At 55.3% G+C, this 26,320-nt stretch overlaps 1 protein-coding gene across 4 annotated transcripts in view; it reads left to right on the top strand.

Moving 5' to 3' along the window:
- Megf6 (multiple EGF like domains 6) overlaps positions 1–26,320 on the top strand; it is a 95,509-nt gene that overhangs the window by 43,712 nt on the left and 25,477 nt on the right. For 3 of the 4 annotated variants that reach the window (XR_007593756.1, XM_050153324.1, XM_050153323.1), the window contains exons 4-5: positions 2,117–2,239; positions 20,396–20,518. Coding sequence is in view for 3 of the 4 variants with exons in the window: in XM_050153324.1 (XP_050009281.1) it covers positions 2,117–2,239; positions 20,396–20,518 (246 nt within the window). In the remaining variant the exon portion in view is untranslated. Of the gene's footprint in view, positions 1–2,116; positions 2,240–15,796; positions 15,966–20,395; positions 20,519–26,320 lie in introns of those variants that run through there. The other variant, XM_050153325.1, reaches the window with a different exon arrangement.

Genomic DNA, 26,320 nt, shown 5'->3' with positions numbered 1-26,320 from the left:
ATGGGACAGTTTACACACAAGTGATGGGGGGGCTCTATTGAACGGTTTACTATAAACTGGAAGTGCAGCATGGGGGCCTCTGAAATGCCTCCATCATCGCCCAGATGACCGTCTGGTCCTGCTCTGTGTATAGAAGGGGGCTCAGCACGGAGACCTGTCCACTCTACCCTGCTCTCCTGGTGTCTGGTTGTGGCAACGATTGTCGTAGCTTGGGAGGGAGTGCTCTGCCCTCTGTCCTGGAGCTCTTATGCATGGAATTTATGTGGCATTTGTTATTTCCCGTAGCCCCCGTGGGCCTGGGCTGGAGACAGGAACCCTGAGATGGGTGGGATCAGATCTTCTCTGAGGATTATGTGTCCAGTGTGGATGATCCCCCAATGCAGGTGATTAGGGCCGTGGGGACCCAGCATGGCTTAGGCTAGCCCAGAAGCGAAAGGAATTTCTCAGGCATTCTCGGGATAGGAGCCCCTAGCCGCTGCTATGGTAACAGGGCAACAAGTGTCTGTCCCAGGTACCAGGCGCTGTGACTCATTGATGTGCCAAGCTCAGGGCTTTTTCTGTAGACATGCGGAGCGCCTGAGGCTCTGAGCAGCAGTGGGCATGCTCACTCTAACGCCCACTTGACCGCGGTATGGCCTTGCGAGGTTCCCTAACCCAGACCCAGGGCCCAGACAGTACCATGAGAGAACCTTGGTCTGTGATCCTGACCTGCGAGTCCCCACTGGCCTCCTCTCCAGCTTCCCACACAGTGGTCTGAACGACAGGACAGACCTAGAAGCTGCGTCGTGTCTCATATCCTGGCCAGCCAGCCTGGCTTTGGTGCTGTCTCCTCAGGCCAGCAGACAGGGGACACTAGGTACCCCAGCCATGACCTCTGCTGAGACTCTGTGTAACTTCCCAGGAATTCCTAGGAAATTCCCACTGTAGACTTCGCAGGGTGGTGGCTTTGTTCCAAGATTCCAGAGGCAGCTGGCCAGTGTCCTTTGGCCACCGCTGTCCTCACGGGACTATGGGTATCTCTGAGGCCCTTAGCTTAGCCGAGGGAAGTTCTTCGAGGGACCCTCCTGAGGAGACGTGAAGAGATTCTGGGCCACTGGGCAAGCTTTGAGCCAACTCAGGCCCGAGAGTGCCCACACCTGGTTCTGTCTACGACCTGTATGTCACTGGGGTGGGGTTTAGTCTCCTTCCCAGCAATAGCATGGCAGGTAGAATAAAGGCTTAACCATGTGTGCCTGTGACATGTTGGGGTACCCGTTGCCCTGAGCCTTCCTAGAAACTACAGGGGACAGCCTAAACCTTTGGAGGTAAGTGGTTGGGGACACTGTGGTTCAGCTTCCCTAGACTCAGCTGAGGCAGTCTGACCAGGCCAGTGGACGGAGGCCCTAGATCCCGACTCAACACATTCATGAGGTTCTGACACCCCCTAACCTCTCTCAGAAACCTGGTCCCTTAAGTCCCAGGCTAGCCACATCGGGTGGCAGTTGAAGCACCATTGCTCCTGGGTAAGCCTGAACCCAGAGTTGCCGCCTGTGCTCTGGACCCTAAGAACTGGTGGAGGAAAGGGAGCCACGGGCTCAGAACCTGGCAGTCTGGGTCCAGCAGCTTGACTCTGTGTTCACTGCTTTCCCTAACCTGACACGGTGTCACCTGGTCATGACGGGAGCCCAGAGCTGTCCTGGTGGGACCAGAGTGCTGAGTCTCTTGGCAGAGTTCTGGCAGCTACGAAGAGGAATCACGTGGGGTCCTCTCGCTGCAGAGCAAAGGGAGTTTGGTTTCCTTGGAAAGCCCAGGGCTGCACAGGTGGTTCACCAGGGCACACAGGATGCTCCAGGGCTGCACAGGTGGTTCACCAGGGCACACAGGATGCTCCAGGGCTAACACCACTGCTTGTGGCTGCTCCTAAAGGTCAGATCCTCGTGTCCTGTAGACACGTTACACTGGATGCAAAGAGAGCCACTTCCCTGGGTGCTTGGGTGGAAGGGGAGGATGGCAGTCTGACCCTGGGTCAATTTATTGGGTCCCTCTTTGAGGGTCTGGCTTGTTAGCTGATATTCCCCTAACCCTTGGGGACACCGAGTTTCCATGGCCCAATGCTCATCTGCTTTTCTCGCCACAGATGTCGACGAGTGTGCCAATGCCAACGGGGGCTGTGAAGGCCCTTGCTGCAACACCGTGGGTGGTTTTTACTGCCGCTGTCCACCTGGCTACCAGCTTCAGGGCGATGGCAAAACCTGCCAAGGTAGGATCTGTCTGTTGCTCTGCCCTGAGGAGGGGAGGTGGGAGCCAGGGGCAAGCCCATGCTAGTCCTAGGTGCTAAATCCCTATGGGGGAAGAGCCACATCCCTGTGGATGCCGGGCGACCCTGATAGAACCTTGCCTGTCAAGGACTGTCGAGAGGCCCGGGGCTGGAAGAAGCTTGCCAGCTCTGAACTGGCCCCCATAACTCCGCCCCAATGTTGCTGGCAGGCTGTCAGCAAAATCAAGACCAGACAGAAGACGGTCCTGGGGAGACACAGGGAACAGAGAGGGGAGGGAGCAGGAGGATGGAGGAGGCCCCACTGTCCCCAGCTCCTCATTCTCTGGCTGCCCTGACGTCTGGACTCACGCTGGTTTGAACAGCTGGGCCTCCCGGAGTGTTTGGGGCCATCAGTGGCCAGGGTCAACAGCCTGTCTCTGCTCGCCGTATCAGATGGTCACTGTCATCTTGTGCCCTAGAATGTCCTCAGTTAAGTGTCCCACTGTCTCCAGCCATCCAACTGCCCATCTGTGAACCATCTGCCCACAAGTGGGGGCCTAGTCTGCTGGTCATGGGGTTGGGAGAAGCATTGAGGCGGGAGTGTCTGCTCTGCGTGGGACATTCTAGAAGAATGGATTCCCATGTTCTCCTTCTTAACTTGTTCCGACGGCCAGCAGGAGGTTGGAGGTGGGGAACGTTGCTGTGACCTAGGGTCGTGCCCTAGCTGTGGGGCAGCTCTCAGTCTGTGCCTCCATGTGTCTAGACTAAAGGGAAGTAAGTATGGGTTTGGGGCCGAGAGTTGGATGTCCCAGGAGGGCAGTGCAGGTCAGGGTTAATGATTGCATCTGTGTCCCCATGCCTGTGTAACCAGTCCCTGATGGTGCCCTCACAACTGAGACCCCGGCTTGCAGGTCCACCTGGGTCCCATCCAGAACTTCCTGGCAGCAGAGATTTGGGGCTTGGGTTGGCACCAGTGTTAGAGATGGCTCATGATTTGAACTGGCTTATTAAGTCAATTCTAGGGAGCAGCTTGCCGCCCCCATCCCCTTTCTTGTGTCTCTGTGACATGGCTGTACATAAGTGTGCAAGACCTTCGGTAGCCCATCCCCCCCACTGTGACGTGCAGGCTTGTCCTAGGGAGATTTTCTGGTCCCCATCAGTCACAGAGCCTACAGAGCCTTCTTCATTGCCGCAAGCCTGGGGTATCTCCCTCCGAAAAGAGGGAGTGATCGCTAAGCTGGTTTAAGGAGCAAACTGAAAGACTTGGTACAGATAGTTTGCTGTGAGCCAGTTCACCTAACCAAGCACTGGCTATACCCTCCCCCAAGTGGTACCTGCTCTGCAGCTCCCTTTCCGTGACCGCTGCTTCTTGGCCCAAGATGGAATCAGGCTCCTCAGCCCTATGGCTTCCTAGATGGGGCTGTGACCTAGGGTGCCTGTCCACTGCCCCTGGAGCCTCACCTTTCCTGATGGGGAGTCTGAAAATCCCCACTCTCCAGTGACGTACGAATGGCCAGGTTAAGGGCTCTGCTGGGCAATTGAAGACTCCCGGCATTCCTCTGGTCTGTCTTCTGGAATGCATGGCGGTTATCCGTATGGATATCTCCCCTTGTGTAAGAACTGCAAGCTGGGGACAGACATCAGCAGGAGTGGCTGCTAGACCAAGCCCTGATCAGTCAGAGTGCCTGCTGTCCCTGGGGCCAGGCCGCGAGCAGGCATGGGAAGGCCCAGCATAGTCACGGAGACACCCTAGAAGCCCCTCGCATGGACGTCAGTGTCAGGATGAAATGGGTAGGTAGGTTCTTTCTGTCTAGCGTGCCTGCCCCAGCTTTTGGTCAGTTGCTTTGGGGTGATGCAGTTGGTCAGGCAGATCTTGGCTCTAAACTGACCCCATGTTTCTTACAGCCTAGGAGAGCAGGGCGGAAGCTCTGCAGTGGGGTTCCGGGCAGGTATGTGTAGGGATGACCCCCCCAAGGCCTACAGAGCCCCAGAGAAAGAATTGCTGTCTTCTCATCTTCTCAGCCCATTCACTTCTGTCCTTTCCGGGAGAGGGGTGCTCTTGGGCGTGGGTCATCTTCCTCCCAGAAGCTGGAGTTTGTAGTGTGTGCTCTAGAGCTGGTGTGCTGTGTTGATCGGCCATCCAAGTGGGACATGGATGTTGGGGAGCTGAGTGCAGTGCCAGCAAGCCAGCCTCCACTTACAACCCCGGGCAGGAAGCAGAAAGAAGGCAGAAGAGGGTGATGACCCAAGACCAAAGCGGGCCATCCATGGGTGCTGCTGGACTTGGGCCTGGCTCGTGCCAGGCAAGCAGCTTACCACTGGGCCGCACATCCCCTCAGCCCTCTTTGAGACAGGGTCTGACTAAACTTCCCAGGCTTTCCTGGACCTCACTCTGCGGCCCAGGAGGGCCTGGAACTTGAGATCTCCCTGCACCAGCCTCCTGAGTAGCTGGGATTGCAGGCCTGTGGCCCCAAGATCACTTCTGTTCCTTCATGAGACATTGGAGTCTCTGTTTGGATTCCCCTAAGGGTAGACCAGGTCTTTGCCTCTGACAGAGGTGGGTAGAGGCAGGAACATGACTACAGGGTGGAGTCTTAGGCAGAGGATGGTTTGGCCTTGTAGCACCCGCCTTCTCTTTCCTTGCCTCTTCCCGGCCCCAGCCCCTCCTCCCCACCTCCCCACCTCCCCACCTCCCGTGGGGTTCATGCCCCAGCTCTGCGAGTTTGGGATGATTGGAGTTCTAAGTCACCTCATGGCCAAGGGCCTCCACCATGAGCCAGGGGCCTGCTGTGCTTTCTTTGTTCCTTGCCAGCCCGGCCTCCTCTGGCCAATACGTGAGGCAGCAGAGCTCGTGGGGCGCAGGCTGCCTGCATGTGTGAGCACAGGCTGTAGGAAATGAAGACATCCCAGGAGGAAAGGACGGCCTTGCTTGCTCACGCGGGGAGGTGTGTGCAGAGTTGATGGTGGGGTGAGCCCAGAAACCGCTCTGAGTGATGAATAGCTGCTGTAAAACAGAATGCTGGCATGGGAGTCTGGCCCGAGGTGTCTTGGCCCCGGCCCTGAGACCTGGTCCAGGCTGGTGTACGTCATGTGTTGGGAGGCTCTGCTGGAGCCAGGGCCGAGTCCATTCAGCGGGACTGGGTGGTCTGAGTGACACCAGCCACTGCTTCTGCCCTGCTGGGTGGGATCCGGTCTCTGTTCTGGACTGGGCCTGCATAGGTGGACCCAGGCCCATGTATGATTGACCTATCAGGCTCTTCGGTGACGCTCATTTTGTTTAGTGTGTATGTATGTGTACATGAGTGTGTGTAGGGGAAGAACACTCTGTCTTGTTCTTTAGATGCTATCAGCCTTCTTTTCTGAGACAGGCTCTCATTGGTCTGGAACTCACCAAGTAGCCCAGCAGCCAGTGAACCCCAGGAGTGTCCCCGTCTCTCCCTTTCCAGATCTGGGGCTGCAGGTTCACACCACCACACCCAGCCCTCATGCTGATGAGGCAAGCACCAACCGAACTGTCTTTCTTCTCCCCAGCAGAGCTCCTTGCTGTACGTTCCAGGGCCCTGAACGCATCTCCACTTCCACGAAGTGTCTGTGGCAAAAGCCATCCCAGGACTCACCTTTAGTGTCATGAGGGTGGAGCTTGGACGTAGTCCCCCGCTAAGATGTGTGTCTGGGCAATCAAACAGGACAGATAGGACTCACAGCTTCTCCACTCATTAGAGGATTCAAGGAAATGCTTAGAGACCGGGGCTGGCATCATTCCAGCAGATAGCCCTTCTCTTCCCCCTCAGCCGTACGGCTTTAAGGGTAGAGCTGGGGTTACCATGGAATGTTCACGAGACGCCTGTGGGTGCCAGCTCTTCGTGGACACTATGTCATTGTCCCCAAGGAGGCTCCCCCAAACCGAGGTTCCCAAGAAGCCCGTCTCACCCACTCTCAGCTGTCATAGTGACTCCAGTCCCATTTCTGTCACACCCACCAATGCAGCCTTGTTGCCCGAGAGCTCCGCCAGGTCCTCTCTGTCCCTCGGGAGAGGAAGGAACGTGGGAAGCGAATCGCAGTTCTGATTAGGAAAGGCTGACAGCAGCTGACCCAGGCCAGCTGTACTGGTCCACGGGAAGGGCCAGTGCTGCTGCGTTAGACCCCTATCCTTGTGCCTGATGCCTGGGGTAGCTGCATGTCTGCGCTAGTGCCTTTTCTGACCCTCTGGACCCCGGGAAGCAGTACTGCTACAGAGTCTCCCCAAAGTCTTTAGTGCCTGTGGGTTTTGTACTCTCTGGGGGTAGCCTGGCCTTAGTGGATGGGAAGAGCAGTGAGAACTGACCTAAGCCCCCCACTATGCCCTTGGCACTCAACAGGTACCACGTGGGTCAGTGCTGGGCCTCTGCTGGCCCAGGTCCCTCTCCTTCCCTCAGTTGTAGGGATTTAAGGATAGAGCTGGGATTGTTAGAGACTGTTTCTGAGAAGGCCATAGGCTCCAGTCCTTTGTGGACACCATGTCATCTTGCTCAGACAAGCGGGAGGCGCCTCTCAAGCTTCACACACTATTAAAGCGCTGAGCTGGAGGACAGAGGGGCAGTAGTGACTCGGAATCCCAAGCAGGGCTGGTTCAGAGCAGCCTCAGGAGACCCCCCCAGGGTCCTGTGCTCAGCTGCTCGGGTGGCTCCTGCTCCCTCTGGAGCCTTCTCCATTCTCCCAGGGCCTTTGGGACATGTTCAGTCCCTTTCTCTCTCTGGTCAGCAGTACCCGGCATGTAGCTGACATTTGTGTCTACCAATGTCCTCTGTGAACGTGGATGCTAAGTTTACTCTGCAGTAAGATAATGTGAAGGGAGGTGGTTATAGGAAAGTGCAGAGGGGACCTGCCACTCCAGTCATCCTCTCCGGACAACCCAAGTGCCATTTATGAGGAAAAGACCTCACCAGATGCCACTTCTGCTGGCTTCTGTCCTGGCTCTCCACATAATTCTGTGTCCAGTTGGTTCCTGCTGTTGGTCATTCACCAAATGAGGCATTTAGTTAGTTACAGCAGCGAGAATGGCCTGCTGCATGGTCAGAGGCTGAGGCTGGGGAATGTGGCCACACACCCATGGGCCCTGGGGTTAGGCATGAACCTGGCCTTCTGGCCACAGCCATAGCCCTTCTGCCAGGGAAAGAACTGGGGCTTCCCCAGTCCAGTGTCCTCTGGATACGGCAAGAAACCCAGCGGCAGGGTTTCCAGAGACGCCCATGGCCAAGGCCTTCTTCCTCCGTCGGAGGTGCTCAGAGTTGAAGGTTCTCATTTCCCATTGCTGGCTCACGCTCATTCCTCTAGTGAACAAACTGGCAAGTAGACTCTCTGTGGAGGCCAAGGCAGGAAAGTAATAGCCTCCAAGGTCCATACATTGCCAGTACAACAACAACAGTCCAGAGGCCAGTCCCTCCCTCCCCCACCCAAAGTCACCCCAGGGTAGGCAGGTGGAGCCTCTGGCAAACACCAGCAACCTTCTTGGCAGAAGCCCTGTGGGCTCAGGCAGACTTGCAAGAAAGAGGTAGACATAGGAGATGAGGTTTTCGTCCCTGAGTGCCGACTGGAGACAGCATGCGTGGCTCAGGGTTCCTCAATCCTGGGGCTGGGGCTGTGGTGTTAGGCATTTGCCTAACATACACAAAACCTTGGGTTCAGTCCTCAGGGCTATGCAAATTTCGTGGTGGCTTAAACCTACAATCTTAGACTTGGAAAGGGGATGCAGGAGGATCAGAAGTTCAAGGTCATCCTCCTTTATTTTGGAGACCAGCTTGGGGTTATAGTGACTGCCTCCCCGCAAAAAGAAATTTAATAAATAATAAAGCTGCATTCTCAGACTAAGCCCACAGAAAGGAAATAGTGGAACGGTGGACCCTAGAGCATTCTAGGAATTCTGGCTGGTCTCTGGGGTGAGAAAATGACCATCAGATGATGTAGGCAAGATCTTGCTCTGGTTCTGGAAGCTTCTGCACTGGACTGGGGGCCTTCTGGGCTGGGGAAAGGGAAGTTCCCAGCACCCTCCTCTTCTGTCCTCCTGGTATCAGCTGGCCTTCCTGGATTTACTCCCTGGTGGTCTAGGTCTCCTCCTGAGCAGAACAGCGATTGCTGGATAGCAGGGATCCTGAGCTGCCTTACAGAGTGGCCGTGTCTTGTATAACCTAGAACAACTCATTTCCCTTTATGTCTCCTGGAAGTGAGGTTGACAGCTCCTCCTGGTTAGCAGGTGGCAGGGCATATAGGCTGGGTGGCAGTCCTAGGGTGGGGTGGGGCAGGGCGGGTGGAGTGAAGCGGGACAGGAGAATCTCTTCCCCACCTCAGCAATGTCTCTCCTCCACTATTGTCCCTAGCCTCTCTTCCCCCACTGGGCCAGTCTCTTAACTCGTTCCTGTGCAACTGTGTCTTCCAGCAGCTGTTTGTCTTGGTGCATTTGGCTTGAATGATGACTGCACCTGCCGCCCGGGGCCTCATGGGATACTTTTCCTGCCTCTCTCTGCCTCTTCCCTAAGGCATCCTGAGAAATGAGTCTAAGCCCAGACCCCCTTCCCCCCCTCAAGTTCTTTCACTACCCCACTTCAGACTTCTGCTGGGCAACTAGACTCTTAACACTATTGAACCTCCAGACCCCGGAATCTCATCCTAGAATCCTTTACAGTTCTGGAAGTCAGTTTCGGGGACAGCAGGATTGGAGAAAAGGCCTGTGACTGGCTGATATGAGGGGACATGTACCACCTAGGGCCAGTGTAGGGGTTTGAGGGCATAGGGTGTATATACTTAGGAGTGGGGGAAACCTTGGTGAGTCAGAGGTCACTGCTGTGAATCATACATGGATGCAGACTGTTTCTCAGAGTCTGGGTAGCGTGTAGATGGTCTGGGTAGCGTGTAGATGGTCTGGGTAGCGTGTAGACGGTCTAGGTAGTCTGTAGACAGTCTGGGTAGCCTGTAGACAGTCTGGGTAGCCTGTAGACAGTCTGGGTAGCCTGTAGACAGTCTGGGTAGCCTGTAGACAGTCTGGGTAGCGTGTAGACAGTCTGGGTAGTCTGTAGACAGTCTGGGTAGCGTGTAGACAGTCTGGGTAGCATGTAGACATCTGTGGGTATTGTCAGGGCGGGGAAACAGTAGCATCTAGGACCTCCTGCAGGTACCCAGCAGGAGCTGGCTGCCAACCTTGGCTCTAGCATCCAGCAGATGGACAGAGGGGTGACCAAAGGGGCTTCTGGGCCATCAAGGTAACATCCTTGTTGATCCTGTTGATTGTTCCACAGTCTGCTGCTGCCTTCTACCCTGCTGTGGGCCAGGCCCTGGGATCCAGGCACTCTGTCCAAGTCTCCCAACTTCACTGACTGGTAGCCAAGCCTTTTCTTCCTCATTGCCTAGCAATTTGCACCTACCTGCTCATATGCTCTGACAAAGCTAATCGTGTATTCTTTAAAATGTTACTTTCATCCTGCCTGCTCTTCCAAAGGTCCTGAGTTCAATTCCCAGCAACCACATGGTGGCTCACAACCATCTGTAATGGTGCCCTCTCTGGCCTGCAGGCATACATACAGACAGAATATTGTATAAATAATAAATAAATAAATATTTTTAAAAAATGTTACTTCCAAAGGCCAGGTCAGGCCTTCCTCAACCCAGGAAGCTTCCCAAGTCCCACGGTGTCAGTTTGTCCCTTCTGTGAGTGTGATGTGACACTCAGGTCCCATGGGCCCAGGGAGACGACTGACATCCCCTAGGGTGTGAGTGTGTCCTTGGTAGGATGCCATCAGACAGTTCTGGGTCTTATACAACCATAGGGAGAGAGATCCAATAGCAGATAGCCGCCACCAAGAAACTGTTCGCACTCTGTGCTCGTACGGTCTGAGGTCCCTGCGTGGCTCTAGGTCTGGGCCTTGTCATGCCTTGCTGGCATTATTCTGGCACTGGGGTCTCAGGTGTTTTGGGCGGGTTTAGTGTTCCCTAGGATGTATGGCTTCTGGAAGAGGCTGTGAGTCAAAACTGCTCTCCCAAGAGGCCCTCCATCTGCAAGGACAGGAGCCTCTCTTATTTCCACCTGGTCCTGCCAGGAATGGCTGCAGGCAGGAAAGGCAGCTGGCTCTGTTCTCCTTCCTCGGCTTGGGTGAGGAGCAGAGACCAGCAATGGATTTACCAGAAGGCTTACTCAGAATGGTTCCAGGAGGCACAGCCAGACCCTGTGTGCTCTGAGGCCAGGCGGGGGCCCTGGTCCTCTCTGCTCCTGAAATAACCTCCACACAGCACAGTGGGAGAGAGGCTGGGAGGGATGTCGTGGAGTCTGTAGGGAAGTGAGTTGAGTTGCATTTGGCTGCACACCGCAGACTCACCTGTTCTGGAGGTGAAGGGTCAGAAACAGCCAGCAGGTGCATTCGCTCTCTGGGAGGAGGGTCGAGGGTCAGGGAGGGGGTGTCTTTGGCTTAGAGGCTGAGTTCCTCTTTCCCATGCAGGTTCTAGCCACGCTCTGGTTTTGTTTCTGTTGCTCTGATGAAAAGCACATTAGGCTGTATGGTGGTGGCACACTCCTTTAATCCCAACACTCCCGAGACAGAGGCAGGCGGATCTCTGTGAGTTTAAGGCCAGCCTGGTCTATGGAGCGGGGAGTTTCAGGGCAGCCAGAACTGTTAAAGAAACCCAGTCTCAAAAAACAAAGTTACAAACAAAAAGCAGACTGGAGGAAAGGGTCTATTTTATCTCTTAATTCCTGTTTAGAGTCCTAGTGGCAGTTCAGGCCCCGCCATAGAGGAAATGGCGCCTCCTGCACCAGGCTGAGTCTCGTGCCTTTGACTCAGTGAAGACAGTCCTCCAGATGTCCCCATAGGCCAGTCTACACAGACAGTCCTTCATTAAGACTCTTTCCAGGTGGCTCTGAGTTGTCTGTCTGGTTCTTCTCCCGGCAGCTGGAGATGCAGGTGGAATGAGAGCGGCAGCCCACTTTGCTCGGTCTGCAAGAGCTGTCTGCCCCTGTGCTGGGCGTGGAAGACGCTCCCTTCAACTCTCTTAAGGTCCCCCTGGGAGCATGGCTAGACTGGTCTGGCACAGTGGGCATGTGAAGATGCTTGTGGGCATCATGGCTTATTCAACCACACACCTCACCCCACCATGGGAAAGCTTAGGACCTCAGGTTTAGATCTCAGGACTATCTGTATAGGTCTCTGATTCCTTCTTTCCTTTATATCCTCCCCCACCTGCTGTGGGCTTGGTTATTGGCTTGACCAGGCCTCCACAAGCAGCTTCACCAAGGGCTGGCCCTTAGCATTATTGCCAGGCAGGAACATGGATAGGGCAGGGAGGTAGCCTCATCTCTTAGAGTCATCTCTGAGTTTTTAGGAACCTGGGTGAGGTATTAAATAGACTCCCCTGACACGTACGCGCGCGCGCACGCGCACACACACACACACACACGCATATACACACAATATGCTTCTGTGCAGCTCTGGACTCAGTCTGCGTGGCTTGGATACTGCTCATTTCTTTGAGATTCAGTAACATGTACTTAGGTGTTTGATATCCAAGTTGGATCAGGGTAAAACCTCAGGAAAGGATTCGTGGAGAGGTTATCCAAGGATGATCCTACGAGACAGACCCACAGAGCAGGAACCAGTGGGGTCCCATTCTACTTTAGGTCTTGGTGGCCCTGGGAGATGTTAGTTCTGCCCCTCTGCCTAGAGTCGGGGCCCTCCATCTCTGAAGGAGGTAATGGTGTTTGGGGGGAGTCATTGTGGCATCTGGGGGAATCAGGACAGAGGAGGCTAGTGGCTGCTTGCGTGGGGAGGGAGCTGGACTGGCAGAGGTAGGAGTGGCCCCTGTTGCTGACACAGACATTTCACCACAGCAGGTTTGCATTGGGAAGGCATTTCCCAAACAGCATCCAGACCCCAAAGCCCTGTGTCTGGATATGTTTAGTGACACGAGGGGAGATGGTGGGGACAGTAGAGTGGCTTTGCCAGTCCCTGGGCTGCCATGTGGGCCAGGCTAGACAGATGTGGGACGTGGGAATGGGTGTCCCCACTTCAGCTAGGGGAGGAGCTAGGGTCAGTGGAAGAGGGAGTGTGAATGAGAGGTCACCGATGGTCCCGGATTGTGGAGGGCTGAGGTCAGCAGGCATGTGGCTGCTAGTGGCTAGGCCCAATGCTGGACTCCTTTGGCTTGTTTCAGACCTGGCTGGCTCCCATGACACCTTTAGGACCGATGGGAAAGGACAGGTCCTTCAGGGACCAGCTCTGGGCACTGTCACTGACTTAATGTTTAGCCTTGGGGTTTGACATTATTAAAGGGCCCAGAGCAGGGGCTCAGACAGCCTGACATCCCTACTCATGTTTACACTTTCTCCACGGGAGGGAGGTGCTGCCGCAGTCAAACCCTTATTGTAGAGGAAGAAACTGAGGCAGACAGGTGTCATGGCTGGGCACTGGGCACGGGAAAGACAATTAGGCATGGTGCTGCAGCAGCAGTTGAGAGCTCACAGATAGATCTATAAACAGAAAGCCAAGAAAGCTCACTTGAAGTGGCAAAGTCTTTTAAAAAGCCTTAACCCACCCTCAGTGGCCTACAGCTTCCAGGCAGACTATACCACCTGATCCTCTCCAGGTGACTGCTGGCTGGGGACCGAGCGTTCAAGGAAAGGGTTTATTTCAGCTTCCGCCTCTCAGGACACACTTGATGGCGGATGTCTGGGTGCTCAGGATGTCTGCTCAGAGCCGACACCTGCAGGCGGGAGCTGAGGCAGAGGCCTTGGAGGAGCACTGTGGCTGCGTGACAGGCTTTCCCTGGGGAGATGTAGCATACAGTGTCTTCTCACTCTGCATAGGGTAGCCCACAGCAGATTATAGTTGCTCCCAGAGCCCAACTGATAAACCCATGAGTTTTATCGGAGTTACTTGAGAAACATAGGTGAGGGGCTGCTTACAGGAGCAGAAATGACTCAAGGAAAGCTGTATCACCAAAGCCCACCTCAGCAAGCATGGCAGATCACAAAAGCTGGGTACTTGGAGCACTCTACACAGCTCACAGCTCAACTGGGGAGGGAGGGAGGGAGGGAGGGAGGGAGGGAGGGAGGGAGGGAGGGAGAGAGAGAGAGAGAGAGAGAGAGAGAGAGAGAGAGAGAGAGAGAGAGAGTTTTCTTAGTGCCTCAGTTGGCCTAAGCCCCATCCAGGCAGGCAGCTCCCCTGGTTTCTGCTCTCAAGTCTCTTGGCTGGTCTCTGCTTCTTCCAGGCGGCCTGTCATCTGAGAGTGTCTCGGTGACCTTGTTTACTTTTGTGAAGGAGGGGCCTAGTGAATCTGATCAGTTTCAGGGACTTCCTGAAGCTATTTTGAAGAGTTACTTTCTATCTTAAGGAGTTTGCCTACAGGATAGAATGTTTCAATCTCAGGGAACATGCTACAAAACAGTTGCAGGCTGGCTTGTTGTGTTTGCTTTTTTTGTATCATCCAGGACCACCTGCCCAGCAGTAGCACCACCCATGTTGGGCTCAGCCCGCCCACATAAATCTTTAATCAAGAAAAATGCTCTCCAGGCTTGTCTACAGGCCAAGTCGATGGCAGCATTTTCTCAGTTGAGGCTTTCCCCAGACAACTGTAGCTTGTTTCAAATTCTCTCTGGGCAAAACAGGACAGGTGAGTAGGTCTCCTACTTCTAGGGCCTTGAGTTTGGGAGGTGTCAGAGTGTGTTTTGCCTAAGCAGGGGTTTGTGTTACTTTGTCTGCCACTTGACCCAACCTGTGGCCCAAAGGATGGCAGCAGAGGAAGCACTGACTCATTGGTAAAGTGACTGTGTTAGAGTCTTTTCCTGGCTCTCTGTGAGGTGGCTGCCACCTCACCACCTCACTGCATGCTGCTCTGACTCCTAGAGTCCTCATTGACAATGGGGTACATGTTAGCAGTACCATACTATGAGAGTTGCCTCCATCCAGGTCCTGCCCACAGCATACTTATTGGGGAGGTTTCTGGAAGCACCTCAAGGCAAAGGCTTAGTGTCTCTGAGGTGTGCCACTCAAAGAAGGCAGGAGAGGGGGGCTTACCCCGCAGACCAGCAGATCCCAGACAGGCATGTCTGCGCTGTCATGCCCCAGCAGGTAGGTGATAGGGTAGGCTGGGCCCTGGATTCCAGACAGGACAGGACAGGTGGGACATTGTGGGCTTGCAAGACTGCTGCTTCCAGAGTTCCCAGATTGTTGGGCGAGGCCACTGGCCAGCACGGGCTTTCTTTTCTCTGCCATATGTAGCCAGTAGGTCAGACTATGGGTCAAAGACCTTTCCACCCCTATAGTCTGGTGGCCCAGGGAGCATTAACCCTCTTCCTTCCTGGCAGCTATGGCTAACTTAACCTGTGCTCACTGCCTATCTGGAATGTTCAGAGGGAGACATGATCACTTCTAGGAGAGCAGATTATGCTGTTATGATGTTACAGCTGCCTTCCTTTGTGGTTGCTGTCAGCAGCTTCCTGGAAGCCTGCGCGGACAGGTGTCCTGTTCTCCAACCCTGGTTCAGGGACTCCGCCTAAATCTAGAGCATCTTCCCAACAGAGAGCACCTGGTCCAAGCACCCCATCTTGTCAAGTGTTCCACATCTTCATTCAGGCCCTGGGAAGAGGGAGGGGGGTCCTGTGAGTGAGAGGGTACATCAGAAAAGGTGCGGGCTCAGGAGGGAATCTCCCACCCAAGCTGGAATCCCAGACCTGGCTGTCCATGTGAGGTGGACTACAGAGCAGCTTGAACTCAGGAGGGGCAGCCTCTGCAGACCCACACCTATCATAGGGCTGTCCCTCTTAGCTTGTCTACTCTGTTCCCAGCACTGTCCTTGTGCTAAGGGATGTGGGGACTCTTTTCAGGCTCCTTTGATGGAGCCCAGTGAAGGGTGAAATAGATGGGGACACAGGGCTTAGGGGACGAAGAAGTGGTGGTAACATCTCCATGCCTAGGATTCCAGCTTTGTACTGTGGCTTCACACTGCCCCGCCTCCCCTCGCTTCCCACCAAGCCTCCTCTGCAGGGCCTCCCAGCCTTGCCAGGGTGGTTTCTCTTCTGTGTTGGCCAGGACACGATGACTGTGTGTCTCTGCACGTTTGTGTGCGCATCTCTATCTGAAGTTGTGCATCTGTGTGTGCCTTTTGTGTGTGTGCGCGTTTGCACAGTGGGCTGTGCGTGCACATGTGTCTGTATGTGCCTGTGGTTTGTGTGGGTTTGTGTGTGTGTGTGTGCCAGCAGGAATGCGGGGGGGGGGGGCATGCTGTGGTGGGACCAACCCGGCCCTCTGGGGGTGGGTGGGCGGGGCTTAGGAGTGGAGGCGGCTCCCTCTGGAGTCTGAGGATTTGGCCTTTACCTGCAAGGGGTGGAGGGAAAGTTGAGACCATAAAGGCAGAGGGGCGGGACGTGCCAGACTCAGCGCTGCTCCCTGCCGGCAAGCTCACAGTGAGTGCCTTGGAGTTGGAGTGTTTCCGACTGTCTGTGTCTGAGCTGGGTGTGCACTGGAGCCTGGAGCTGGAGCCCTGATCTGTGAGCCCTGAACAAGATTCCTGAGCCCAGGCCGCCTACCACTCCACGGACCCAGCATGAAGGCATCCCGGGGCTGGGGAGGGCTGGCTATGCTCTGGTGCCTTGGGCTCCTAGGCAGCCCGGTGGGTGTCACTGGCACTCACTACCGCTATCTCTGGAGGAACTGCTACCCATGCCACCTGAGCCAGGCAGGCTACCTCGTGAGCACCGGTGACCAGAGGCCAGGTGGGCACCCCAGGAGCAGGGCTGGGCGGGATCAGGATGCCCCTCCCTAGCATGCTTCCTTTGTTTCTTTCTCTCTTTTAGTTTTGTTTGATATGTATGGGCATTATGTCTGAATGTATGTATGTGTACTGTGTGCATGCAGTGACCTCAGAGGCCAGAAGAGGGCGTTGGATCGCCTGGAACTTGAGTTACAGACGTTGCCGGCTCCATGTCGGTTCTGGAATCAGATCCTTTGGATGAGCAGCAAGTGATCTTAACCCCTGTGCTGCCAGCCCTCGTTTCTCTTTTTCAAAGTTTATGCCAAGCGGCGAGCACAGGGGGAGTCAGCCTGGGGAGGGCCCAACAGGTGCTTACTACTGCGGAGACAGGACCCAGACGCGTCCCGAGCAGTCAGACCTTCCAGTCCTGTGACAGCAGGGGAGGTCACTGCCCTGGAGGAGGCGAATGCTCCTGGCTTTTTGAGCTAAGCTTCCTGCGTGCCCACTCCTCTGTATCAGCCACTCTGAGTTAACTGAGAAGGGAAAAGCTTAGGGACCTTTTGAGGTGGCCTGTGTGACTATGACAGGTGCTCTCATTTCAGCCCACAGGCCTCTCAGTCCCAGGCAGCGGGGTCACTTAGAGGCTCTGGGCTTGAGACTCTGGCAGCCGTGGGGATTAGGATCCTCTTATTCTTGCTCACCCTGGAAGCTGGGATTTTGATGCTTCTGAGCCGGCCTCCCTCCACGTGGCTGTACACAGCCTGGAGCTGGGCACCCTCAGGAATGTGAATGACTTGAGGCTGTTTGCAGCTCCCCAGTGACTCATCACTCGCACCCCAGGGAGAGGCAAGGGCCTCTGGTGCTCCCTATCAATCCCTCCCAGACTGGAGATGTCCCTGGGGCGAGTCTCACTCTTCCGTGCCTGAAAGGCACCCGGGCTAGTTGGATGCTACCTGCCCATGCTGTGTCATTCTGTTTCGAGGGTCCTAATGCCCCCAGACCAGGCCAGGCTGGAATGTCACTGCCTTGTAGGTGGCACTTGGGAGCCTGTGTAGCATCAAAAGGGTCTCACTTGGGCACCACCAGGCTTTGGAGAACTTGGAGCCCCAGTGCCTGCACTGAGGCTTTCCCGGGGGCAGAGGGAGAAGAAAAGCCAGTGGATTCTGGTTTTCAGAGTGAGGACCTGGTGTCCTGGTGCCTGGCAGAGTGGCAAGGTCCCAGAGGTGTTTCCTGGAAGCCGCGGTGAAGCTTGAGAAAACCTGAAGTGCTTTCCACAGAGGCAACGTTTGGCGACTGGCTGGCCTTGACTGCTGTGTGTTGTTGGGCCAGGAACCGGTGGGGGTGGGTAAAGGATTGGTGCCCCTCGTCCTTCTGATGGCATTCTTTGTGTCTCCCGGCAGCACCACCAGCTTCGGCTTAGCAGGTACTTAGAGGCTTACCCAGCGCCCAGGGGGACTGGCCCAGGTTGGCACAGCGATGTCACCATGTGCTGCTGGTCCTGTCATGAGCGCCAAGTTCCCAGTCACTGGCCACAGCCCATGGGGGCAGAATGATTTAAAATGACTTTTCCAGTTCCCCCTGCTGGATGGCCCTTCCCTGGTACTCTTGGGGATTCAGTATGCAGTGGGTTTGCCTGTTACCAGACATAGCCCCTTGAATGAGCAGGTTCCATCCAACTCTCGAGTTGGGGTACACGCTCTGCTCTGACTTGTTCTCACCGGGTCAGCAGGGAAGTATCTGTGCTACAGATGCACCCCAGCTATCCTGCTCTTTGCTTTGGGGGTTCGACTCTTCCAAACATCTCCGGATAGCCCCGCTGCAGGCTCGGTGTGACCACAGCTGTGCTGTCTCTGTGTGGGAGGCATAGCACAGTTCTGGGACATGGGCCTGTAGGAGGAGAAATTCCCGGGAACCTGGCCTGTAAGCGTGCCTGGGCACAGATAGCGCTTGTGAGCCTGGCGTGCAGACGACCCCAGCAGGTACTGCTAGGTCAGGAGGCCAGGGTAGGAACTGTCAGCTCGTGGCCAGAGTCACACAACAGATGCCTGTACTCTGCATTTTTTTTCCCTCATGGCCACTCTTGCAGATTAGTCTCTACTAGGTGCCCTAAAGCAGACACAGGCCGGGGAGGTGTCACCCAGTTGGGAGAGTGTTTGCCTGATATGCACAAAGCCATGGCTTCCCTTCCCAGCACTGCATTAAAAACTATATATAGAGGCATAATTGTCTGTAATCCCAGCACTCAGCAGGCAGGGTATTAGAAATTCAGGACTATCCTTGGCTACATAGTGAGTTTGAGGTTAGCCTTGGCTATATGAGACCCTATCTCAAACAGTAGCAATAAAAGCAGACTAATTACCTGATGGTGGAGATGGGAGCCCCAGAAGGCTGGATCTGAGATGTAAGCGTACAGCTAACCTGGGAGAACCCGTGTTTTCTGTCTCCCAGTGCACAGAGGCCTGGACTCACAGTGCTGAAGTGATATGCCTAACCCTTCCCCTCCCCCGCCCCAGCTTGCTCTCCCTGACCCCCCCCCCCCCCCCCCCCCCCCCCCCCCCCCCCATGCCCCCCCAAGGCTGTGGTGGCCTCGTGTTTGTCAACCTAACCCAAGCCCCATCCCATGACACTGACCTTAAAGCAGTCCTGTCCTCAGTTTTCATTTTCTGAGTAGTGTCATGGGGATGAGGACCTGATGTCTTTAGGGACACTACCTACCTAGCCATGCTGACGGTAAGCACTGCTGAGCCTGAGGCTCCTCAGGTCATAGCCAAAGCTCTACTCCTAGGCTCAGCACCTCACAGGTCCTCCAAGCTGTTTGTGAACAGCTCTGTGTGGCCCACTTTTTGATGAGGCAAACAGGACTTAGGCCACAGGGTCCTGCCCTGCTTTCAGAATGTGGGTTATTTCTGTAAAAGGCGTTCGTCTTGCGTCAGAAGAGGCCTGGTTGTCGGGGCTGCAGGGCTGTGTTAAGGGTAAACCCTTCAGCCTGGGATGGACCTGCCGTGTCCAGACGCTGGCTCTTGAGGGTGGCGGAGCTGAGGGTTGGTGGTGCCGAGGGCCATGGTGGAGCCGCAGAGCTCCAGCCCAGGCTCTGTTATAAACTCGCACAATAGGTGTCTCCAGGAAACACCGTAAAGGTAGGAAGGGTTGAAGCTGGAGTCATTACACCAGGCCCTCCTAGAGGCACCTGGGACAGTGATAAAAGCCCTATCTCTGACTGGCAGATGTCACAGGAGTGATCTGGGACCCTTGTAAGGAACTGGTTGCACACAGAGGGAGGCTAGAGCGTCTGTCCCTGTCTCAAAGGACTGTGGAGAAGTGGCAGGTATGTGTGATCAGGGAGACCCATGTCCACACCAGTGTACGGAGAGTTAGCAGAGGAGTCCTGTTGAGCAACAGCCGTCTTGTGCCTGGAGGCCCTTCACAGCTTGAGAGTCTTTGTGGTCAGCAGGGCTCCCTCCCCGGCTTCCGAGGAGCATGCAGCCATGTGCAGACTGACCTGGGAGGATTGAGAACCCCTCGCTGGGGTGCTGAGTGGCTCAGAATCCTTTAACTCTTTCAGCCTGTTTGCCTTGCCCACAGTGTTGGGGGTCAGCAGTGGTGCCCAGGAACACCCAGACTGTCCAGATAGGATTTCATAGACCGGCTGTCTCTGAGGACCCCTGCATGTACCTCAGTTAAGCTGTGTGTGCCTCTGTGACCTCCCAGCGATTTAAGCTCAGGAACTAACTCCTCTCTGGACCCCGAGATAGATGTTGTCACTCCAACTCCTCTAGCAGGGTCCCTGAAACCCTCATCGCGCCCTGGCTCTTCAGTCTCTCAGAGTCTTTAGGGCCTTGGCCAGCGCCGTCGGGCCTTTGTTTCCGAGCCGAGGGCTCACGTGACAGTGGCTTTGTGGAAGAGAAGTGGGGGCTCATGGCCTTGTTTCCTGCCTCTTGAGACAGGCAACACAGAGCAGGACACCCTCTGCCTCCAGTTGGCTCTTCACCACATCCCCCTTGTTGTCCAGAGCTACCTGGTGGTGCTTACCATACAGATTCCAGAAGGGGCATCACGGAATGAGGGCCACACTCCCAGCAGACAGGTCTTAGGAAGCACTGAGAAACAGAAAGGGGGCTGCTGTGTAAACAGAGAGAGGGGTACCACTGTCCATCCCTCACCCTGCAGCCCCCCTCAGGAGCCCACATTCTCTCCTTCTGGACCCCTGGGCTGGTCCTACCCTTGGGGTTGTGTACAGCAGATATGAAAAAGACAGTGGCCCATGCTGAGGTTTCCTTTGGTAGCTCTTCCCCCCCCCCCCAGGGCATGCCAGCCATGGTAAATGGGCACCGCCTCTGTCTGGGGCTGTGAGGGAAATGGATGTGATCTGACAAGATCTGGGGTTCATGCTTCATCTGTTCACCACAATGGGCTGGTGTGTGCCTAGCTGGTAATTCCACTCTCTCTCCCTAGATGTGGATGAGTGTCGTGCACGCAACGGCGGCTGCCAGCATAGGTGTGTGAATACCCCTGGCTCTTACCTCTGTGAGTGCAAGCCTGGCTTCCGGCTCCACACAGATGGCAGGACCTGCCTAGGTAAGTGTCACCTGCCTGGGGCTCTGAGCCTCATTCTTCAGAACAACCTCAGGTCTGGGAAGGAGGGGCCAAGGGAGGCCTGAGTGGGCTGGCGTTAGACTATGCACTCAGAAGTTCCTTCCTGTGGAGCATGAGTGTCTGGGAGTCCTGAGCACACCCTGCAGGGGGGTAAAGCTCCCCCAGCTCCCTGCGTCCCCAGCCTGTGTCAGCTCTGCGGCTATGCTAAGTCTTGCTGAGATTGAGACCATCTGCAGGGGTTGATCAATCAACAGGGACCCAGGCCTGGCTAAGCTGCCACCAAGACAAGGGGCAGGGGTCTCCTGGGGTTGCGTCTGCGTGGTAGGGAGGCAGGCTGAGCCTTGGCCCTGACAACAGAAAGCATTTTTTGGTCTACAGAAGAGGGCTTCTTTGGAAGCCTGAGCTGCCACAGCGGTGAGGGGCAACCAGAGAACAGGCTCCTGGCCCCCGGCTATCTGTAGGATTTCTGCTGTGAGGGAAGGGTTTACTGGCCTCCTGAGAACACAGGGCCTCTGGCAGCTTAGAGCTAAAGAGACATCCAGAGCCAGGCGGAGGAAACTGTAAGACCAGCTCGCAGTCGTCCACTTCATAGTGCGCCCTGGGTACTCGGTCCACCCCTCCCTCTTTTTCTATGGTGTTCTTGGGGGGAGGCACCCCTACTTCCTACTTTGGAGATCCAGACAGCTTAGGCCAGTTCTGAGCGCTTGGTCTTGGCTGCTATAGGGCTGGCAATGTGCCAGCCCTGGGGGGTTGCACCCCATACACACATGTCCCAGCCTCTGTCCGCTGCTCCGCTGCAGGAGCCAGGCAGCTGCCCGAGTGAGAAGTAGAAGCAGATGCAGGAATGCTGCTATGTGTTTCAGGGTAGCTGTGATAGTGGAGCCCAGCGACTGCCTGTGTTTCAGGGTAGCTGTGATAGTGGAGCCCAGCGACTGCCTGCTGCTGGCCCTTCTGGGAGCCTGAGGCACCCTTGTCAGGCAGGATGCTCCTTAAAGAAGGGTGACCCCTGCTGCCGGCTCCAGGACAAGGACACTCATTCCCCCTGTGTCTTCTCACTGTCTCCATTGACAGTCGCCCTCACTGAAGTGCCCTGAGGGGACAGAGGACCAAGACAGGACGGGAATGCGTCACTAACAGTCAGAGAGCAGAGATGCCTCTTAGACCCAGAGTGACCGGGTGGTGGTACTGCCCAGAGGAAGGAGGCTTGAGCTGCTGGCTTCAGGAAGCCCAGGAGGGATAGCCCTTTGCCCTGCCCTGGTCCTGGGTCTACACCACCCATTGCTATGCTGGAGACAGACATGCTAGATTCTATGCCCGTGGGGCCTCAGAAGGAGGGACTCATGGCATGTGCATTGTGGACGGTCTGCATTGCCCCTGCTCCCCGCTCACCCCGTAACACTGTGTGGGTGGTTCTCAGGTCTTCTGACCCTTCCTGCCTGACACTTGGCTTGCGGGACATGGGTCGGGTGTGGAGCACTGGCCTCAGATGGCCTCTCTCTCTCTCTCATTTTACTGTAACTTTCAACAAGGGTTTTACACTGAGGCTTCCTGAGATCACAGCCTCCTGCTGTGCTGTGTCTGGGGACAGTAGAACAATGGCCTGTATCTCTGTTAAGGGACACTACTACAAACTCTCCACACTGGCTCCTCCAGGCGTGGTGGCTTCCCTTCTCTGATGAACTCTGCCTTAGGGACAGGACACCCTGATTTCCCTCTAAGTGTCTGATGGCGTTCTGGGGACCCCCGAGCATTATCTCCATTCTTACACTATGTCTGTGACCCATTTCCCGGCACCCCCTGAAGATGTGGTCCCTACTCATCCTCCATCCTCAGTGGTCTCTGTGTTCCACCCATCTGGCTGTGGGTGTTAGATTTTTCCTTCTGTGTCTAGATCTCCTAGGGAACTTCTATGATGAGCCTGGGTTTGTCAGGCTGGGTCCACCAGATGCTGCCTTCCCTGTGGGGGCCTGAGAAGGCTCCAGAGTAATTGCAGGACTTTCTGTGAGCTCCCTTCAGGAGTTCCTGGGTGCTATACCCATACCCTATGCCATGCCTGAGGCTGAGGTTGCTGAGGGAACCGCCTTGGCTGATTGACCTGAGATGCTGACCCAAGATGGAGGTAACTGGTTGTGGCTGGGAAGGTTGCCTGAGGGAGTCAGGGTGGTGATATTTGTCCTGGACCCTGTGGAGGACCCAACACAGGTCGCATACTCACCTGCAAGGCCAGGCAGACCAAGATAGGGAATGTATAAGTTCTGGCACTGACATTTTTTCTCCCTCTCTTTCTCTCCTCCCCCTCACCCCCGAGGTCTCATGTAGTTGAGGCTGGCTTGAACTATGTAGCCAGAGCTGGCCTTGAACTTCTGTTCCTCTAGCCTCCACCTCCCTAGTGCCACCATATGGTGCTCCAAATGGTCTAAGCATAGTAATAAAACACAGATTTCTGTCTCCATTTTCTTTTTATTTTATTGTGTATGAGTATTTGTTTGCATATATATATGTGTGTGTGTGTGTGTGTATATATNATGTACACACACACATATGCATGTGCCTGGTACCTGTCAAGGCCAGAAGAGGGGGTTGGATCCCCTGGGCCTGGAGTTATGAGATGGTTGTGTGCTGCCATGTGGATGCTGGGAACCAAATCCAGGTCCTCTGCAAGAGCAGCCGGTACTTTCAACCACTGAGCCTCCCCCTGCTCTTAAAAAACGAGTATTTTAAGGACTTTGCCATCAACCCACTATAGTAAGGACATTGTCCCCTGTCCTGGCTGTCACTCCAACAGGAACAAAAGGGCCCCACCTATGGCTTGGGGTGCACTGTCCTGGGGTGCTCGTTTATGGGGTGGGGATGGGGTGTCTGGGGGAGACAGCCAGACCCAAGGCTGTTCTAGCTTTCTGTGCTTGGGTCAGAGCCAGTTCCTCCTTTCCCCAGCCGTGGAAAGTAGGGCCTGCCTGGGGTAGTGGTTTGGCTAAGGGTCCAGGAGTGTCATTCCTACTTTTCCGTGACATTTTGCAGAGCTGTGAAATGGAATAGCCCCAGGCTGTCATAACACCACAAGGGGAGCCCTCCTCCCTGTGGCTTTGGTGCTCTGAGTAGCATATTCCTGTCCAGTGGCTTTTAGTGTGACCTGGACACCGACCTTGTATAGGACTGTTTCCTGGTGTCCTCTGGGTTGAAGGTCAAATGGGGTCAGTTTGAGGGGGGCCGTGGTTGTTACTGGGTTAGTCCCGTGGCACAGGTGATCTTACTTCTCTTCATCTCATACCTGTGGGCTCAGGATAGACACCCTTGGGGAGGGTCCTGCTGCCAACACACACACCTGTGGTGGCCCCACCACCAGAGTCACATGGGTGCTATGTGCACATGACTGGAGGAAGGCTGCCCAGCCCTGCCCTTGGCTGTCCCTGTCTGTGTGTATCTGGCCTTGGCAGAGCATGCTCATCCCAGACATCGGGACAGTAAAGGGCTTTACAAGCCCCCGTCTGCCCCCAAGACTCCTTCCTGACGAGAAGCCTTAAGGAAGGCTATTAGGAAAAGGAGGCTGCTGCTGGCAGCAACCTGGTTCTGGGGCCAAAACCACAGGCAGCTCAAGTGTGCAGACTGCCAGGCTCTCCTGCAAAACTCATCCCCGTGGAGCCGCAGATGCAGCTCTGCCCATGTTTCCCAGCCCTTCCCAAACCTGGCAGGGGTTACAGTTGCACAAGGGGTCAGCTTCCCAGCCTTGAGAAGCCCGAGGAAGCCTGGCCTGAGTAGAGACAGAGGGGAGGGGTGGGACGAGAGCGGCTGCTGTGGTCCCTTCCCGTCTCACGGTCCCCGTCCCGGATTCCTTACAGGGCGGGACTGCTTCCACTTGCCTTGGGGGAGCAGGCTGAGCTGGAACAGGGATACCAAGGTTCAGTGACCCATGCTGGTGTCTCATCCCAGTCCTGAACCGCCAGGGAAGAGGGCACAAACCATGAGCTGGGTACAGAACCCAGCAGGGACGGTTAGGCTGTCACACTGGGCATGCAGGGAGATGGCGTGCCACAGGGGACAGAGCTGGTGAATGAAGGCGTGCTGGCTTGACATGGGGAGAGGAATGATGGGAGGGGCCCAGTGCTGCTGCCCTTGGTCAGCTGTGGTGTCACCAAGGCCCATGCTGGTTTTGTGATGGAGCAGGTCCTGCTTACAGGACATACCTGCCTTCTAAGTAACCCACCAGACTTTTGAGCAAATGCTTTCAAGGACGGAAGCTGGGCAGTTCTTGTGGCACTCTTGAGGACACAGCTGGGAGCTAAGGCTTGGCAGTAGAAAACTGCCCAGCATTGTGGGTGTGGTGTGAGCAAGATGTGAGCTGGGGGCCTAGAGGTTGCCTTATGTACATATGTATGTATATATATATGTATATATGTATATGAATCCCCTCTGGGCTGCTGTCTGTCCCTGCCTTGTCAAAGAGCTTCCTAGGACAGACCTCTCTGGCCACTGACCATACACGGTGGGAGCTCTCAGCACCCAGAAGCCACACCAGTTTAAGGACAATGACAATCACCTTGTGACACCACCCTCCAGCTGGCCTCAAACCACCAGTCTGGTCCGAGGGCTGCATTAAAACAGCCGATGGGCTCGACTTGGCTGATTGGTTCTTGGATGGTCTGTAGTGGTGAGATTATGGGCTGGAGGCTGGAGTCTAGAGCCACCCCAGGACTGTGCCCGTCTCGTCCCTCCACCCCACGTGCTGCCCACTGCGTGGCACTCATGCTCCTGATGCGAGGCTCCGAGGCCGTGGCTCAAGACCCGAGTTTGTTCTGTAGTGCAGGTGCTGGCTCCTAAGACTGGGCTAGCACCCTTTGTTGGGGTGTCATACATCCAAGAATGTTGTACATGTTCGCACAAAGTCTTGTAGGAAATGTATTTTTTTTTTAATGAGGTCCAGGTTCTTCCTCCTCAAAGCCCATTCCTTCCTCCAAGCATGGCACCTCACTGTCCCACCCTGAGCAGTGCGAGTCCTGCTGGTTGTGAGTGGAGTTGGAGTTACAGCCCAGCTCTGTCGGAATTCAACAGGGTTTTATTTTTCACATAGTCGCAGGTCCAGGAGCAAGGTGCCAGCCTTTCTGGTCCCGGATGAGACCAGAGCCCCGTCTGTGTGGCCACTTCTGACCTTAATTAAGGCATAAAGAACGAACATTGTCATATCTGAGGGCTTCGACCTGTGTGTTGTGGGAGGGGTGCAGGGACACATAGATGTTAAGGCTCTGATATAGAGCGTCACCCAGCTACAGTCACTGAATCTGATCTGGAAGTGGGCAGGGACCTAAGGGAGACCTTGGGAATTGTAGGATGGTCCTGCAGGATTGTACGCAGATCACAGAGCCCTGCTGAGTGTGGGGTGAAGGGGAAAATGGTACCCCATAGGTACAAATGTCTGTTGTGGAGACAGACCTATCCAGCCCTGCTGCCAAGGCTGGCCTGATGTTCCCACTCCTTCAGTTCTATGATTTCAAGTGTGTCACCCCCTCCCTCCCCTGCTGAGGCTATTCCTGATGAGTATGTACTACCTGCAGGGAGGCCGGTCCCTGACCTCTGCTCCAAAGGTCACTCAGCTTTGCTTATGTCTGACCTTGGGCCTGATTTCTAGAACCATAACCAGATGTGAGCCTCTGGCCTTGGCGCTGGGCAGAGGTCTCCAGAGTGAATGTCCTACAGCTGGACCTCAGTAACTCGAGGGGCCTGGAGAAGTCCACCAGTCCCGAGTCCCAGACACACAGACCCTGGCTATTCCCAGAGCTGTGCAGCCCCGGC

The sequence above is a fragment of the Alexandromys fortis genome, unplaced genomic scaffold, assembly GCF_014885135.2.
Source record: "Alexandromys fortis isolate MF-2015 unplaced genomic scaffold, M_Fortis_MF-2015_v1.1 scaffold_88, whole genome shotgun sequence".
Lineage (NCBI taxonomy): Eukaryota > Metazoa > Chordata > Mammalia > Rodentia > Cricetidae > Alexandromys > Alexandromys fortis.
This window is presented reverse-complemented; position numbering and strand designations above follow the sequence as displayed.